Source organism: Urocitellus parryii, chromosome 13, assembly GCF_045843805.1.
Source record: "Urocitellus parryii isolate mUroPar1 chromosome 13, mUroPar1.hap1, whole genome shotgun sequence".
Lineage (NCBI taxonomy): Eukaryota > Metazoa > Chordata > Mammalia > Rodentia > Sciuridae > Urocitellus > Urocitellus parryii.
The window spans coordinates 38198705-38218214 of NC_135543.1; the positions used below are offsets into that span (position 1 = coordinate 38198705).

A 19510-nucleotide genomic window follows, 5' to 3' on the forward strand; every position below is an offset into this window, starting at 1 on the left:
CTATTCTCTTAGAATAACCATATTAATTTGCCCCAATATACATATAATTACAATCATTATATTAATCATTTGGTTTTATTTTTTACAGCAAAAGGAGAAAAAATGAGTATGAGATGGAGATTCAATCTTTGCTGAAAATGAAAGCAAAGAATGAAGAGTTTCTCAAATATCTCTACAAGGAGGCATATCACATCGGTTCTCATTTCCATCTAGCCAAATATAGAGTAGAAGGTTTAGAAGATAAAATAGCAGAAGCAAGAAGAAAATTCAAGGTTGTATATCTTTATATATTTTTAATTGTGAAAAAAAGTCATTAACCTGAAATTTATAAAGTTATTCTTGAGAATTAGATTTAATTTATGGGTTAGTAGGTTTTTTTAAAAGAAGAAAATCACATCTTGGCAGAAACCCAGCTTACATAGAAGATCATGAGAGTTTCAGTGTAGCCAGTCAATATTTGCTATTAATTATAAACTACTTGGAGCACCAGGAGTGTGGTGCTTGTTCAACCTCATCCTGTATGTCTAACACATAATAATTCCATCTATGGTATGAGCAGGATATTCTGAGATGTGCCCTTGCACCTTGTATAACATAAGAATAGGGAGTACCTACATCAGGCTTCCAAGTTACTGATTCCAGAGCACCAGGCAGTTTGTAGATCACAGTGCTGTAAAAAGAACTGCCCACATGCTTCAAATCCACTCCTCACTGAGCAGAATGAATGGTCGCCCCCTGCCATCTGTTGCAAAGTCATCCCCACTTTTCTGCAGCTGGGGGACCACTTCAGGATAAAAAACAAAACACAAAATAACAACGACAAAAACTTTAACAATTCACACAATTTACTTTTGAGTTTGTCTTCGGACAAATGTGATAAATGTGTAGATTCGAAATAGCCCATTGAAAGTAATAGTAGCTATTTGTTGAGGGCCTAGTAAGAGTGATGCCTTGGGTAAGTTACTTTCTCCACATTGTCATTTCATGGAAAAGAAGATGTTGTTATTCCAGTTTCACATATGTGAAAACTAATATTTGATAATGATCAATATCTATTGATATACTAATTCATATGTGTTGAAGTGCCCAACTCAGTTTAAACCAAACTTTTCTGGGAAGTGATTAATTAATATAGATGAGTAACTTTAAAAATATTCATAATTTGTAACTGTAACATTACTCAAAAGAAAAAACCTTAAAAAAAATCCAGATAGCAAAGATAAACAAAGTCAACAAAGACACATGCTTAAAGATATTTATAACTGGTTATGGTGCCAATAGCATGGTCCTTGTCCCCAAAGCCATTCCAATAATGGGGACACAGTTTTGAGAAAAAGGAAAAAGAAGGTGTATTGCTTTGCTAGCAAAGAAGAAACACAGGGGACTCCTGTTCCAAAGGCTGTCATTCTGCCCATCATGGGGAACAGGTTTGTTTTTTTTTTTTTTTTTTTTAAAAAAAGGTGATTTAGAGAAAATGAGATTAGGGAGGAGAGACCAGGGAGGAGATTAGGGAAAAGAATAGCAGAGAAGCTCTAGGAAAAAGAAGATCAGGAAGGAGAAAGTTAGAGAAAAGAAGATCAGGGAGAAGAAGGTTGGTAAAAGAAAGAAAACATGTAAGTTTCAGAGTCACAAGGGATATAGTCAAAGCATCAAGTGAACCCCTGTTAACAATTATACAATAGCAGACTATAACAATAATGTAGGTTACATATAATATAATAACAGAAAATAAAGTCCATGAGGGAAACAACATAGCCTATCTTGTGCACACTGCTGCATTCCCAGGGCTTAGAACAAAGCAGATAACAGAGCTTTATGGAAATGATGAATATGTTGTTGAAATGTGGGCTAGGAAAGTTTAAATAAGAAAATAGTAGAAGAGTGGTTAAATATATAAGGATAAATTATAGATGAATTCAAAGTGGGATTTCTAAAAAAATTAATGGGACTTCTGCTTTAATATTTTAGTGGCTGTAAAAAGATCTTAGCTTGAGTCTCCCAAAGATAACAACTTCAAACTCAGAACCTAAAAAAGAAGTGACACCCAAAGGTCACAATGAATAAATAGGGTTTGGGGATTCACATTACTTTAATTGATGTGACTCTTTGTAATTTAAAAACATTTCTACAAAAGCTCCACGTGTAAATAAAAAAAGAGAGAGATATATTTTTATATCTGAGAGAAGCTTGGCCACCAAAACGTGTACCAACAACACGCCCTCAGAGCCAGAGCTCCCGTGTGCCAGGAATTCAGTTGCAGTCCTCAGTTATTTGCAAAAAAATCTCACGAATTTTCTTTTAAGATTTCAATTTTCTTTTATGATTTCTTTTAAAATTTCTTGTAAAATTCTAAGATTTCTCATTCTTGATTTCAACCTCCCATGAGTGTTCCAGCGTTTTTCTTGGTTTTTCTCTGTCTCTGGAAATAAACGGATGCTATCTCCTTGATTCCAGCTGAGCTCTGTTTATAATTGGTGTCGATTCCCTTTTTTTCTTTTCGAATGTGTTTCCAGATAAACAAGCACTGCCTGTGCCATCTATTCTTCAGTGTCTTTTCCCTAATACAGGGAGTCCCTTCCAGTAGAATGGCTCTCTGCTGCCACCTTCTGGTTTCTGCCTGCTAAAGGCCAGGCAGCAACCAGGTCAAAGGTGAGGTTTCAGCTTGAGCACTTTCCTGCAGCAGAACTGTTGTCATTCCTATTCCCCAGGCTTGATCTTTGGATCTCTTTTTATTCCTCTTCTTCACAACCACCGTGGAATAGTTGTGACAGATACCTGGGGCTGGAGGAGCTTAAAATATTTACTCTCTCACCCTTTACAAAAATGTTTTTGAATCCTCTGCTCTAAAGAGTTCAGTAATGGCAAGTGTGGGAAGCAGTCGCTGCCTCAAAGGCTGTTGGGGAAGCCCAAAGAAGGAATGAGAGCGGAAGAGGCTGCCATTTCCACAAAGCTGAGTGAGATCTTACTGCAGAGTGCACGGTGGTGTCTCCATCTTTAGCCACCTGGCAGTGTTGGACAAATTTGATGGGAATGTCTAGGCAGAGAACCTCACCAGAGAGCCAGGGCCACCAGCTCCCCATGCACCTGCTGACAGCAGTTCTGCAGGAGGACAGAGAATAACAACAGTCCACTGGGACAAGGAGGTGGAGTCCCTTGCTGTGCTTTGTATGTCCTTCCACACCCTCTGCTGAAAAAGCCTAACTTCATTCTAGCTGGCAAAAGAAATGGTTCACAGCAGCATCCAGCTCCATATTACAAACCACAAAGTAGATTTGCTGAGAGCTGTGGTGCACACTGTCGTACGCTCAAAGCCAGTCGCAATAACTTAGTGAGACCCTGTCTCAAAAAATAAAATAGAAAGATCTGAGGATATAGTTCAGTGGTAGAGCATCCCTGAGTTCAATCCCCAATAGTGGAAACCAAACCAAACAAAGCGTAAGAGTGGATTTGGAGCCAACAGACAAAAATCTTTTTAACAAGCACAAATAGGTGGACATATGCAAATTTCTCTAATCTGATGGATTGTTATTACAAATAACACCAGGCCTACCATTTATCTGTTACAACATTTTTGACTTCTTGACTAGTAGAATTTCTTACATTTTAAAAACATTGTCTCTTTCATTTCATCGGCATTTTTTTAGGAGTCGAGGCCAGTTACTTGGCGGAATTTCTCTCAATACAGATTCATCACTTTGTTTGCTCATGATCTGATTCGGGTCAAGCACTTTGGTTATCCAAATTAGAAACAGTAACCAATAAATGGATATTTTAAGAATCTGAAACTTTTTTTGCCCCAACAATTATTCTCCCAGTAGACTTGGCATCTGTGAATTATGCCTAGTTGAACCAGTTATTTGGAACAGTTGTGACATGGCAACTTTTCTGGGCTCTCCTTCCCTTTGCAATGAATTGACAGTTTGAAGAACTCAGAGGCAGGGCACAAGTTAGGCCACAGGCCACATTGCAAGGAAGGCTCCTACTCTAAGAATACATGTTGCTGCAATCCTAAGTCAGGGTCAGCCTCGCTGACCCTCTCACAATCACTCCCACTTCCCCAAGTGTCAAGAAAAACATCTCAGAGACCTCACTTTGCCACCCATTCTCAAGATGCTACTTACAAATTAAACTGTGTGATCATGATGAGCGGGCCCTGAGTTTCTCATGATATAAGACAAGACAAAACAAAAACAAAAGACAAACCCAACAACAACATACTGTTGAGTTTGAAAGAACCTGAAATTTTTAATTTAATTTCTCAATCTGGAGATCCAATGCAGTTTGTTTGTTAATCATGAACCTGTCTTTCAATAAATTATCCATTCAACAAATATGTGACACAGCGCTGGATGCTGAGGAAAGGGAGGAGGGAACTTGCTCCGAAGTGCTATGGAGAGTGTGCAAGCTACAACATCAGGGTCCTTGGTGCTGATAGTCAATGTGACAAACTCTATGACCTCAGTGACCTCAGATTTCTCATCTTTGAAACCAAATTATAGTAGTTGCTACAGTTAGGATCTTGAATGTCCCCAAAAGGCCCAAGTGTTGAAGACTTTGTCCACAGCATGGAGCTGTTTGGAGATGGTAGAAGCTTTAGTAGGTGGGGTCTAGTAGGAGCTCTTTGGGTCACTGTGGGTATTCCTCCAAAGAGGACTGTGGGACCCCAGTCTCTTCTTCTTTCTCTTGTGTTTCCCAGCCACGAGATGAGTGTTTTGTTTTACCATATGATCTCACCTTGATGTACTGCCTCACCATAGGTCTAAAAGCAAGGGGTCAACTGATCATTGACTGGAACCTCTGCAAACACAAGCCAAAATGAACTCTTTTCTCTTTATAAGTTGATTATCTCAGACATTTAGGTATATGTTATAACAAGGGGAAAGGTAACACTGTAGCTATATCACTAAATGAATATGATGAACAACTTACAGATGCACTAACACGCACACGTGCACACATACAAGTTTGCACAGCACCATGTTAATTGAAATGTTTGCCCATCTGAACCTGTCCTCATTTTGTATGAACTCAGTGTGCACAAGTTGTCATTGATACAGAGCCCTATGCAGCAGCTAGAGCTGCCTTTATATACAAAAAACTCTGGTAAAGGGCCTGGGATGCAGCAACTTCTCAAAAGTGGTATCCATAATATTAATTCAGAAATGCTTTTTATGGCTACTGTAGCTCTGGGGCACTTAATCACTGAGCCACATCCCCAGCACCCCACCCCCTGTTTTCATATTTTTTAATTTAGAGACCAGATCTCACCAAGTTGCTTAGGGCCTTGCTAATCTGTTGAGGCTGGAATTGAACCTGCAATTCTCCTGCCTCGGCCTCTTGGCCTCTGGGATTTCAGGCCTGTGCCACTGTGTCAATTGGTTTCTGACAAAGGTCAAATGTGAAACTGTATTTGGAATAGAATATATTTTTCTCCAGATTATTGAAACATTTTAAAATTGTGTTCCCTTTGTATTAAGTATTTAATAAATCGGTAAACTCTGTCTCTTATTATGTTAGAAGGGACTTGTAATTTCTTTTTTAAAATTTTAAAATTTTTATTTTTTAATTGATTTTAATTTTTTAAAATCATGACAGCAGAATGCATTATAATTCTTATTACACATATAGAGCAAAATTTTTCATATCTTTGTATACAAACTATGTTCATGCCAATTCATGTTTTTATACATGTACTTTTTTGCATTACAATTCTTATTACACATATATACCACAATTTTTCATATTTCTGTATGTAAAGTATGTTAATACCCAATTCGTGTCTTCATACATGTACTTTGGCTAATGATGTCCATCACGTTCCATCACCCTACCCCCTTCCTTTCCCTCCCACCCCTCTGCCCTATCTAGAATTCATCTCTTCCTCCCATGCTCCTCCTCCCTACCCCTCTATGAGTCAGCCTCCTTTTATCAGAGAAAACATTTGACATTTGTTTTTTCGGGATTGGCTAAATTCACTTAGCATTATCTTCTCTAACACCATCCATTTACCTGTAAATGCCATGATTTTATTCTCTTTTATGTGAGAGAAAAGGTACACTCATACATTGCTGGTGGAACTGCAAATTGGTGCAGCCAGTATGGAAAGCAGTACAGAGATTCCTTGGAAATCTGGGAATGGAACCACCATTTGACCCAGCTATCCCTCTCCTCGGACTATACCCAAAGGACTTAAAAACAGCATACTACAGGGACACAGCCACATCAATGTTTATAGCAGCACAATTCACAATAGCTAAACTGTGGAGCCAACCTAGATGTCCTTCAGTAAATGAATGGCATATATACACAATGGGATTTTACTGTAATTTCTTTTAAATTATCAATATAAAAAATACATTATTGTATTTTTTTGGATGTAGATATGTTCTTAGGTAAAATGTATTGAAGTTATTGATTTAATTATCACCTTGATGTTTCTTCTTTGGAATTATTGTTTTATTTAGGAAAGCATAATCTTAATGGGTGGATGTACAAAGAGGAGGAAGAATTGGAAGAAAAACCCTACATGCTTGTTTCCTTATATTTTCCATAGAATGTGATAACTTCAGTAAAGAAACATGGAAATTAGAGACATAGCTAAACCTCTCTTTTCCACTTTGCAAGGCTATATATTTTTTGAATCTGTAGGATAGCCTAAGTTCAGGCCAACTTCTCTCTAAAATAAGGCATTCCAAGATATAAGCCTATAATAGAAGGAACTTTATGAACTACTTCCCACTTGGGGTTTGTGTGATAATTTAAAGCAAGACTATAATAATTTAAGAAAGTTTGGAGAATCTGATCACATTTTGCAACCTTCACAGTTTAATTATATTCATTTTGTTTTCAAAGTCGAAGGTGTTCATTCTGAAAAGTAACATTTAAAAGCAATTTAATAGTTTTTTAAAGGAATTTATGACAGTCTAGATTTTACTTTGATTATTCTGAGATTTATTTTTAACCTCAGAACTCTTAAGGTATAAACCGAATGAAATTCTGTAGTCTGCTTCCTGGTGTTCTCACACTTAATTCCTTTGCCTCAAATAACATCAAGGTTTTCAAATATTTTGCAATACACAAATGATAGTGAACATTTTACTCTCTATGAACAACATAAATATATCATGTATTTGCAATTATCCTTAAGAATATGTTTTAATAGTCTGTGAGTAAAACTCCCATTTTAAAAAATTTCATGACATATAGGCTAGAGAAGATTTCTTGAAAAGACGTATCCGAAATCAAATGACTACGGGGATGATAATTCAGGTAATACTCATTTGGTTTCGATATTTCATTCTTTTTTTTAATTTGCATTTTACTTAGCATTTTAAATTTGCCTGTAATGAGGCATCTTGTCACTGCTTGGTTTGCAAGCTAGCAGTTTTCTCTCCTTAGCTGATGACAGTTGCCCTCTGTGTACAACTAGCAGTGTCTGATCATGCATAAAGAAACTGACCTCCCATACACATATCTCATTTTGTGGCTTAATGGGAATTTCTGCCAGTCTAGTAAAAGGGCAGTGAGATCTTATTCCTCAGTGTCTAACTCTTTAGTTTGCTTTATGATGATGTTATGTTTTCTTTACTTTTAGTGTCTCTCACATGAATTTCTTGATTTAACCCTCAAAGAAAAAGTACACTATGATATTTACATGTAAAGATTTTGAAAGAAAAGCAGGATAACTAGTAAAACGAACTTTAATTTATTTTTTCATCTTTATCTAACACCTGAATATCCTTTGGAACTCAGGTCGGTTTTTTTGCTGCTAAAATACTTCTGCCTCAGAAGTACGTATGTATGTGAAACCATGATTATCATTATAAGAAAAATAAAACCAAGAGACAAAGCAGTTTAGAATAGTGTTATGTGAATTATTTTTGCGTTTGGTCCTCTTTGAAGCAAAGACACATTTTGTGATTCCTTCTGTTATTTTATACTTTTTTGATCAATAATCTTTTTTGAGTATTTAAAAAAAAAAAATTGTAAGTTTTCTGTCGAAGGAACCGCTGAGCTAGAGCCAGTCCTTTTTTGAGTATTTTCAGACTTTTTGCCCAAGATTTCTTAACGTCTTATTTATTGATTGATTTTCTGTGGTCTTAGAAGGTGTAAATTGCCTAGTTCCTATATGTGTTGTCGGGGTATTCGCTAACATATTGTCCCCTCATCCTCATTTAAGTGTTTGATTTTATTGTCTGTAAAACTTTTTCACTCATTTCTTCTAACAATAGCTGTGCTCTCTTTAAATATACCATACTTGTGCCTATTGCTTTCTATGGTGTAGTCTATTATTTGATTTTCACATAACAAAAAGATGACTACCTGGCTGTGGAAATAAGTGGGTAATTTATTAATTACTGTGCATACATGGAAAATTAATATCAATAAATTATTTACAATTTTGCTGGCAGAACAAAATTTATTCCATTCAAGAAAATCAGTTAATTGAGAAAAAAGAGCTTTTGAAAGAGAGAGCAGTATATGCTCTAGCACTGCAAGAAATACTGGAACCTCTGCTCATACTAGATAATGATTCTGTACAACTGAAATTGCTCCATGAAGAACAGAGTCAGGTAAGCATTTATCATTAATCCAGAAACTAATTTGTAGGACTCTTTAAGCCCCTAAATTCGGTATGTGAGTTCACATTGTTATTTGGGAAATTATGACTTCACCTAGGAACATCTTGGACACACTAAGTAACTCTTTCAGCAATGCACCATGGATGTACAGTGGAACTGTCTACCAAGACCTATTACTTAGAACCCCATACTCTATCTTACTGTGTATGTAGGAAGAACAGTTTTCAAATGGGTGAGCAGTGCCTTATCTGGTGCGACTGCCACTGTGGAAAACTAAATTCAGAATCTTCACAGCTTCTTGATGGAACGCTAAAGTTATATTTACTTGAAAATAAAATATAAGGTGTCCTGACATTCTCATGGTAAATTTTTGATGCATATACAAGTGGAGACAGCTAGGGTGAAAAATAAAGCAAACATAGATAAAATATTTTCAAAACCACAAGTTTATGGCAATAACTAATATTACCAGCCCTTCCCAAAGAAAAATTTACTAGAAAAATATGTATACATTGTATCATTAGTCTTATGGAGATGTAGAGGGTGTGGTAAGAGTTATATATTCTTGTCCTTCCCTGAAAGGAGGATATTCATTTATTTATTCGGGCCATTTTGGCACAAGATTTTTTTTCCTTTGCAAATGATGATGTAACTTTATGTTCTCAGTCATAAATAATTTTCAAATTGTTTTTATTTAAAAAATGTGATTTACAAAGCATTGGTATTATAAATGTTTATTTTGATCTTCAAAGCCTCCTGCCCATGGAATAGACAAGGGGGAGTCTGCTTGTATCATAGACTAGAAAAACCTTGGGCCTAACCAGGTTGATTCACTTGTACAAAGTCATAACACATAAGAAATAACAAGTTCTGAGTACTACATAGAGCTTGTCAATGCTATCCTAGTACTGATAGAATGATTATATAACCAGTAGTAATGCCTAGTGAGACACATTATTTCAGTAATTCCCCCCCCTTAAGCATTGATGATAGAAACTTATTAATTACATCAAAAGCATCAGTGTAATTGTCTGAGTATGATAATGAATTCCTGAAAAGATTAATAAATTTGTTTCCCCTTAGTTTGTAATAGCCAGGGTTTTTACATCCTCTTGTACTTCAGTGATCATTTTTAATTTTATTGTATTTTAATAGATAATAAATTTTAAGAACAAGTCACTTGGCACAAACTCCAGGAAAGAATAAGTTTTTGCACACTTCTTAGTAATGATTGCTGTAAATTTGTGCTTTAGACCTTTAATTTTGATAAAGAATCTTAAATATCACAACGAGATCTTGTAATTTCTATGAAATTTTATTCGTTTTTGTTACTTAACTGAAGTGGATTAGATTTTGATTCTCTCAGTTAATACAAATAGAATATTGAGATTTGGCACATCGTATTATATTTTTGTCATTCACGTGCAGTGATTCTTTTGCTCTATTTACTGAAACAAATTTTGTCATTATTAAAATAGTCACTTAGGTACTATTTGGTCTAAACTATGAAAATTGAATTGTAAATGCTGTACAATTTAATATTGTAATGTCTTCTAGTTACTGAATGACATAGTTGTAAAGAGGGATTTTGTTAGAAAGAAGGTGGAAAAAGCAAAGAAAAAATTACGAAGAAAGGGGAAGAAAACTCATGTTGCACTAATGGAAACTGAGGTAAGAAATGAAATTTCAAAAAGTTTGAATTTACAATTTCTTTGTGTCCATGAAAACTAGTCAGTCAAGTTCAATGTTATGTGGATGTCTTGCGTTTCTCATTTTTTTTTGCACTAAGAGGACTCTGTGCATGTGAGCATGTGTTGTTTTTATCTTTTCCACTGCGGGACCCTGTAGGGGCATTAGCCCCTAATCAGGATAAAATTCAAAGCCAAATTCAAATTGGATTAATGCAGAAGTCTATCGCTTTGTGTAATTGCCATGCATGCTTCTATTGCTTGGAACTTTAAGGAAGAAATGAAAAAGAGAAAAAGCAAAGAAAGAGGAAAGAGCAAAGGGAGGATGGAGGAAGGAAGGAAAAAAGGATGTTTGTGCCCCTCCAAAATCCATATATTGAAATAATTCCTGGTGCAATGATATTAGGAGGTGAGGCCTTTGGGAGGTGATTAACTCATGAGGCTCGACTTTGGTAAATGAGATTAATGCCTTTATAAAATAGGCCCCAGTGAACTTGCCTACCCCTTTCACCACATGAAGACACAGCAAGAAGGTGCCATCTTTGAAAGAGAGTGGCCCTCGCTGGACACCACATCTGCTGGTGCTTTGTTCTTGGACTTTCCAATATCTGGGACTGTACGAAAGAAATTTATGTTGATTATGCATTACCTGTCCTAACAGATATTGTTTTAGCAGCCTGAATGTCTTAAAACAGGAAGGAAGAAGGGAAGGAAGGAAGTGAAGAAGGAAAGAAAGAAGGAAGTGATAGGAAGGAGGGAAGGAAAAGGAAAGAAGAAGTGGAGGAAAAGGAGTTGAAAGGGAACTAAGTAAAAGACGACATTCTTGCACTTTTATTTAATGAATGGAATCTTCTGTTGTCATAGTTCTATTGTTTTAGTTCCAAATCCATCGATCTGATATTTTGAAACTACAAAATTTTACATTAAACATAAATATGCTTATGAACTAGTCCCTAGTTTCTTTTCAGATGCAGTACTTTGAATCATTGATGTAATATAGTTACTTTAATATTAACGTATAATATAATTTGGCTATGTAGGTTGATTTTCAAAAAAGTAAAAATATACACAATTCTTAAATTCTAATCCAACTACCAATGTCATTTTGTCCTTCAAAAATATCTTCACTTAGTCAACTGAAGTCACTTTTTAAAAATTCATCTTAGTGCTGGCCTATATGCAAGGCCTCTATTTAGTTTGTTGGATGAAATAAAAATAATTCACTGTACATGGAAAAATGATACTCTGTTTTCCCAGGGAAAACAGATCCCTTGTGTTTTCATTGGTGAAGAAAATGTGGAGCTTAAGGTTTCTAAGTTATGTGACACCATAATGGAGCCACTGTTTATGTAAGAGATATCTCAATCAGAAGTACAGTTCAAGGCCCAAAAATAATTTTTAAAGATTTGTATTTTAATTTTCATTTCGTAAAGGACATTGTGACCTGTATTATAGTGGTATCTGCATAACCCCCAAGCAGCATTTCTCTTCCATACCTCAAGGGCACTGTAAGCATGAAATGGTTCTCATGAGTTTCTTGAAGTTAGCCTTCATATCTGGTGCATGTCCGTCTGTGTGTTTCCTTTATTTTTTTTTTTTGTTTGTTTTAAAGCTGAGCATCAAGAATACTTTAAAATATTGGTTAGATAAAAGTAAATCTCCATCTCCATGGGAGATAGAGTTTGAACTCAAATTTAACTGGCAGAGTCAGTATTGTTTTTCTGCAATGGAAGGAGTAGGCCTGGAAAGAGGCACCTAAATATACTGGGAGAAGAGCCATAAAAGCAGTGCAGTACTATGTGAGAGGGTAGGGTCGCTCAGGGGCTGAACTGAGGGAAGAGGGGAAGTCTGCAGAAGAGATGTTGTCTTATAATGGTGAGAACGACTAATGAATAAATGGGGGTTAAAGTCTTATCTTATATGGTGGAGAACAGAGATGTTAATATATATGAAATACCTAAAGATTAATTAGCATTGGAAGTCTTAGAATTATTTCCTCCATCATCATCATCATCATCATCAACTGATTTGTAAAAATAATTTTTATTAGACAGACTTTATGTTTGCAAAACAAGTGCTCATGTGCTGCGAGCCACCCATGGGCTGTGTGTGTGTGAGCTATGGGCATTTGAGCACGTGAGGGGACTGGACTGACGTTGCTGTTCTGACTGGGCTGTGCGACGTATGTGTCGTTTTCTCGAGCTCTGCCTATGAGCCCACACAGCACCTGACATGGGTGTCACTCTCCAAGATGTCAGTCAAACTTCTGACCAAGACATCACCAAGCAAGACTCCACCCTCCAAAACCCGACCCCTGGTTCTCTTGTAATATTAACCCTTTGCTTTATTTGGGTGAAATGTTCCATGGAACGCCTTTCCCCAATAAAAAAACAAGGTTCAGGGGGTGCTTACTCTCTTACCTGCCTCTTTTGCCTCCCTTTTGGGGGCAGAGACTGAGGAGCCATCACTGTACCCCCCAAAAGGTATTTTCTGTGTTTGTGGTTTTTAGTTGCCAGCCCAATTCACAGGGAGTGAACCTGATTCAGTAGAGTGTGAGGACCCTCATGAACGTTGTTACCTAAATTGATAAGAAGTTACTATTTGTTTTTAATTTTCACACAGCCAATGTAAATTGTGTCTCCTCCTAAATTGTAAAGATTTGAAAATTTAAATATTTAAATAAAACATCCCTGCTTTTTTTTTTTCAGGATAAACGTTCAGCAGTTTTTGAAGAGTTAGAGTCAACTAAAGACAAAACGAATGCTTTTAATGTAAAAATCATTGATTTGAAAATAGAATTAAAAGAACAGGAACAGGAAAATTTAGATTTTGAAAAGAAAATTGAACAGTTAAAGTAAGTAAATTTGATCCAAATATTAACTGTATTTACATATTATTGATAGAAGAGATAAAATTCATATTTAAATTTTATTCTTAAATTGCTCTACATTTTCCATTGTAATTTTATGTTGAATACACATGTGATATCCATTCTTCATGACTCCCTGGATTTATTACTTTCTGAATAATTAGTGATGTTTCTTCTTTTCCAAGTATATGAACTTTGTTCTTTATGATAGGATTTTATTCTCAGTATTAAACATAATAAACATTCTATGTAATAAATATTTTTTATCTCTTAGTATTTATGTGCCAGACTTAATAATTTATGTTTTTTTATGTAACCATTTTTTTTTATTAATGTTCTGAGGTAAAAATTTAGGAATAGATACTCTGTAAAGCCTCACAATTCAGTCACACAATTCTCAAAAGCTTCTTATTCAGTCACCTCATCAGTTGGGGATAAACCCGGCCAGGGATAGTATGGCTAACTTGGAGAAGGACTATGCTCCAAGGCTCACAGGGTGTCCATGGACCCTCACCTGGAAGTCATGTACTCTTCTATTCTTTTTGGTTCTTGTTTGCTGTTTTTATAAAACACTAAGAACTGGGCTTAGAGAGCTATTGGAAGTATATATGCCAGTCATATTTAGGAATGACAGTTTGATTTAAATATAGAAGGTTAATATAAACATTAGCACAATCAAATTGATTATTTGAGGGATAAAGACTCTAAAAAAAATGTAAGGCATAACCTGAACCCATGTACTTTTATGGACTCAAGTCAATGCACCCAACAAAGATTTGCGTAGCAATGACCATAAGATTAAAAAACCTTTTTTTTCATATGATTATATAGTCTTTATCTGAGAGAAGCCAAATTACATTCAGTGTATCTTGGGAAAAAACACAGAAACTTAAATTTTACTTTGAAAATTATTTATCTGCATTTTTTAACACCCATAACAAAATAGTGGGATTCAAAGGCGTAAACCTAAAATTATGTAATTTACACTAAACTTAGGAGCTAATGAAAAATTTTCTTCACTCTTATTACTATTTCAGTCATAAACTATTCTTCTATACTGTGGCTACATTATAACGCCTTTCATATAACAGTGGTAGTCAGGACCCAGTAAATCAAATCCCTCTCTAGTCTTGACAAGATTCTGCCTTCCCACAGGCAAAAGAGAAAAAAGATTAAGAAAAAAAGGAAAAAGGCAAAAAGAAAAGGCAAAAGAAAAAAGATTAATATTGGGGTATTACCTTGAAAACAGTTAATGCAGTTAATGATTAATGTCCATGATGGATAACATCCAGGAATATTTAAATCTACTTTGAATGACTTGTTAATGTGCCAGGCACTTTGTTGGGCAATCTATCCCTCATTTCATCTAATTCTCAGAGAAAATTCTTAAATTATACATTACTTCCTAATAAATACTAAGGAAACAAAGACTCAGGAAATTTAAATGACTGTCTTACGATCATAGCAAATTGGTTGGTAGAACCAGCTCCAGCCTAGCTCCATCCTGTTCCAAAGTATGTGCTTTTTCCAACTGCGTATACCAAGTCTCCTAAACTGGGATTGCCAGGAAAATTGACTGCAGACAAGCTGTATTGGAAGTAATCTATTGCTATTTTCAATAGGTGATCATATCAAATTAATAATTATTTAGAGAACCAATATTAGGCCTTGTCACAGGCCCCAAGAAGGACAAAGAAATGGCAAATGAAAAGTACACCTTCAAGTGGCTAGAGATTGTTTCAGAGACAAATCTTGCATATGTAAGACAATTAAAATGGAATGTTAACAATAATAAACAAAGCTGTCCTTGGCTCTCATTTGATTTTTATAATTGCTTTTTAGCCAGGAAGTAGAAAGATTTAAAACTAGACTCATAAGACCAGAATTTTTTCTCTTTTTATTATTATGAGAAACATGATTTATGTAGATAAACGTATACATATATAATGTGTCATATAATTAATAACATACTATATTGAATATACTCTAATCTCAAAACACTTAGTGTAGAGAACAAAATACACATTTTCAGGATAGAGCAGTGTTTGTTGGAGGCATCTAGGAACATTTTATATTTGGGGTCATATTGCCTCCTCCAGTATGAATTTATTTTGTTCCCTGTGCTCCAAAAGGTCCATATTATTGGATACCTAAATAAGTCATCTCTTAGGAATTTGGGGAGTGGATAATATGAATGAAGAAATGGAAGAAACAGAGCAAAGCAGATGAAAGGGAACTTTATTCCATGTAGAAGAGGCTCTTATATACTAAACGTGAGCAAGGAGTCATGTTTCCAATTTCTATAAACAGCCACAGGGAAGACAGAGTAGTCAGTGTACCACTGCTGAATCAAGCAGAGAAAGACAGACTGGATTTGAATTCTGGTTCTGTCATTTATTTTACTACCTACTTGAAGGATATACAAGCTAATAGTGCGAGTTTAGGTTTCCTCAATTGCTCATGGTATTAATGATTATTATTTCATAGGGGTTTTGTTGTATTAAATGATATATTATTAAAAGCACTTTAACATTTGAACCTTTCCAAGAATGTTAGCCTTGCTGCCTTTATAGCTAACCGTGCTAGTGATTTAATTTTCTCTGTCTGTTGAAGCATCAGCTAATGTGGGTGACATAAGACTGCTAAGCATTTGCAGCTATGCTTATTCTGTATTCATGGTTGCTGCTTAACTTCGGCAATTATTTCTTAAGCTTGTTTGTTGTTGTCAGTATTGTTCTAACCACTTTTGGATGCTTTTTTTTTACTAGTAGTTTTCCTTGGTAACTACTGAGTTTACCATCAATGTTATTTTGCCTCTGAGGCAGGATGTACTTAGTACAGAAATGGCACTTACACACACACACACACACACACACACACACAGAGTTTTGGAAAGAACTACAAAATTTTCCCGAGATCTTTCAGCTGTAAGATTGGGTCTTTTAAAATTTATCATAAACATTTACATGTGAACATTAAATATTACAACATGAATTGACTTGTGGCACATGAAATTCTTTCTTCACAGGGAGAACTTTTTAGTTGTAAGATATAAAAGGGAGAATGCACAAAATATATTTGAGCATTTCATGGAGAAGAAAAAACTCTGTGAAGAGAGAATCTTTGATGAAGACAAGAAATTTACAGTGCTCTTTGAAAAAAGGCAAAAGACTCTGGAAGATATTAAAGTAAGTATTATTTTTTACTGTCTTAAGTGAAAGAAATATAGTGGCAGTCAAATTAGCAGTGAATTTGAGACACATTTTTCATGTTGAAGTAGCAAGGATGTTTAAATTTTAAAAATACATTTGTTAGCATAATAAACATAACATTTCATTTTTCTAGGTAATGCATGAGTAATTAACATATTCATGCAGCATATTGTACTTTTCAGTACATTCAATGGGTACCCTCATCTTACTATTGCACTCATTTTATTTGCATTAATATAAAAACATAGGTTTTATTTATTCTGGAACCATTTTTATGTTTTTAATGGTGATGTGAGAATGGTTCTGTTTTGTTTCTGAATAAACATACTTTGAATATTTACCAACCACTTTTTTGATAAGTGAGACTATTTCAAACTCCTTCCCTTCAGAAAAAAATTTCCATAATATTTTAATGGCACTATATATTTACTTTTTTAAAACAGGGAAATAATATGATAAAAATGTATATTTAACATCCAAATTTTTATCCTTCAAATTTTATAAAGCAGTACATACTAAATTTTTGTACAGATTGTAACTAAGTTACATATATGTAGTTAAATAACCCCATCCAATTTTAATGTTTTACAATAGTTTTGTTGCAATTAATTCTAATTTATTAATGCCATGGGTTTTTAAAAATATATTTAGAAATATTATTTATTTTTGAGAGACACAATGAGAAAATTTCCACAAAATATAATTAATTCTTCTTTATTAAAGCCACTTTCTTCAAAACTTTTTAATATATATGTATAATCATAATATACTTTATCAGCTATATTTGATCCTGATATTCAATTATGATTTCCTTTCACATATCCAAAGACAATACATTTTTAAGAATTTTGGAATAAATGTATGTTGAATAAACTTGCATATGAGTGAATAAACATATTGTATTTACTGCTATTGCTATGGTCCATCCTATGGTAAAATTATTAACAAAACTATAGTAGTTTTATTAATAGTGGGACCGAGTAGCATTGTTCCATTTTATTTTATTTTATTTTGTTGGTTGTTCACAACATTACAAAGCTCTTGACATATCATATTTCATACATTAGATTGTAGTGGGTTAGCATTGTTCCATTTTAAATGTGGTCATTACCTAGAAAGATTTTTTTCCCTAAAAATATGAAAATAATTGGTGCCATCTAGTGGCAATAAATGATGCCTCCTCTTGGAGGGATTCCTGGAACTCACATGTGAGGGATGAAGAGATTAGGGAAGCTAAAACTGAAAAGCACCTTCCAGAGCAAGAAGATTTGAGCTATTTACTGACTTCAGCATATTACTCACCTCCTATTTTATCACAGCAGTAAAATTAGTTATTTGAACCCAACCACATTTTCCAATCATACTGGTGCTGAGAACATAGTGGGACCTCAATGATAATTTATTGACTGGCATTTCAGCACTTTAGTGGAGCAATGATAACAAGGGAAATGGCAAAGCATGGTCAGCAGGCTAGCTACGGGGGGTGGAGGGCATCCTGTATAACCAGTTGCTAGATTATTGACATTTGCATTTCTTTTCCTCAAAAAGCCAGTCCTTGCCTTACTACTCTCAAGTGCCCACCCCCAGCCTCCTGGAAGCCTCATGTGACCTATCCCGCTTTTTTTTCTGAGCTGGTTTTTGTCACTCATTTGTATTTGTTTGTTGTCTGGTAGTCTGCTATAATAATGTATTCTCTAAGGGGGCAGGGAATTTTCTGCCACATTCTTCTCTATAACCTGAAAACTCAGAACTATATATGGCATAGTAGAGACACTCAGTAAATCCACTTGTAAAATGAATGAATGGATGGATGGATGGATGCCTGTTTTGATGATTTTGCCCTCTGCACATATGACAGTAGCTGGAAAAGGATATTTTGAAGGTATTTTCCATACTGCACCAACCCCATACTCTGGATACTTCACCATACACTCATGCTGTGTATAGATGCGGAGTCCTTCTTTCTGTGTCTGAATAATAACATGAGAAAAATTTGTCATCCAGTCTTTTCTCTCTATTGAAATAGTTAAATTGTCTATTGATTTATAGTATTGAAAGATTTTGTGAAAGATCTTAATGCTTTTTATCAAATAGCCTTTACTCTATATGAAGTTGTCTCTTGTCTGTTTTTAGGCTAGATCTTTCTTATGCATTCATATTATGTGACCCAAAGTACAGAGTTCACTTTATTCGACCCAAACATGCAATGTGTAGTGAATAATATGCTTTATCATTAATGGTGCTATTGATGTATGACTGTGATTAGTTGTTGAGTATTAAATAGTGGAAAGACAGTATAATTCCTCATAGCAAACCTGATCTTATTCCTGTTTATAAACAGGATTAGTTAACTTTGGAACTGTGTATGTAATTAAAGCATTCCTGGAAAGAAAAAAGTCTGACAAAGGCATCATTACAATACTAATCTGGGGTGTCCCCTGTGGGCAAAATGATTGATCACGATTATGGATGATCTGTGGATATTTTTTAATAGAAGACTATAAAAGCCACTATAGATTTATTAAAGGATGTAAGAAAACACACTACTGTATTGGAAATATTAACAGCTAATAAAATAGTTTTAAGAAAAAATATTCACAAAGTTGAGAGAGCATATAATTCTATGTCTGGAGTTAAATTCAATCTCTCCTCAGTGGACAATTCCTTATCATATTTCTATGGTAGTTTGTTGTTGTTGTTTGTTTATGTCATGGCATTTTTACTAAGTGCTTACTTGTAAATGCAATTGCTTAAGGTTAAAATTTCAGTATACCTTATTTGTCCTACTAGTACATCTCTAGCTACTATTGGAAAGGTCCATACAGAGCTAGAGCTTGCAGTATTTCAGTCTGTTAAGGCCCACTGCCTTCTCAATGTCAATACCTCTCTCTGGGTGTTCTCTCTCTAGTTTTGCTCTCCTCTCTATGATTTAGGTTATATAGGAAAGGGCTATAATTCAGTGTCCTGGAAGAACAATTTCCAGATTAAGTTCCAGATGAGACAATATTCCAATATTTTCTAAAATTTATTGGTTTTTGTTTTACTTCTTGTTTCCCTCTTTTAGGACGCATTTCTTCCCTTGGCCACAGCAGCCCCACACTTAGCGATCAAATCATTTTTTGACCCTTTTGCACAGAAAATCCTTAGTTTGCAGAGGCA

At 34.9% G+C, this 19510-nt stretch overlaps 1 protein-coding gene across 1 annotated transcript in view; it reads left to right on the forward strand.

Moving 5' to 3' along the window:
- The window catches only part of Ccdc178 (coiled-coil domain containing 178), a 327934-nt gene that overhangs the window by 101613 nt on the left and 206811 nt on the right, over positions 1 to 19510 (forward strand). Inside the window, exons 11-16 of the mRNA XM_077792201.1 lie at positions 89 to 272; positions 7207 to 7269; positions 8412 to 8573; positions 10140 to 10253; positions 12979 to 13124; positions 16168 to 16327. Of these exons, the coding sequence (XP_077648327.1) occupies positions 89 to 272; positions 7207 to 7269; positions 8412 to 8573; positions 10140 to 10253; positions 12979 to 13124; positions 16168 to 16327 (829 nt within the window). The remainder of the gene's footprint in view (positions 1 to 88; positions 273 to 7206; positions 7270 to 8411; positions 8574 to 10139; positions 10254 to 12978; positions 13125 to 16167; positions 16328 to 19510) is intronic.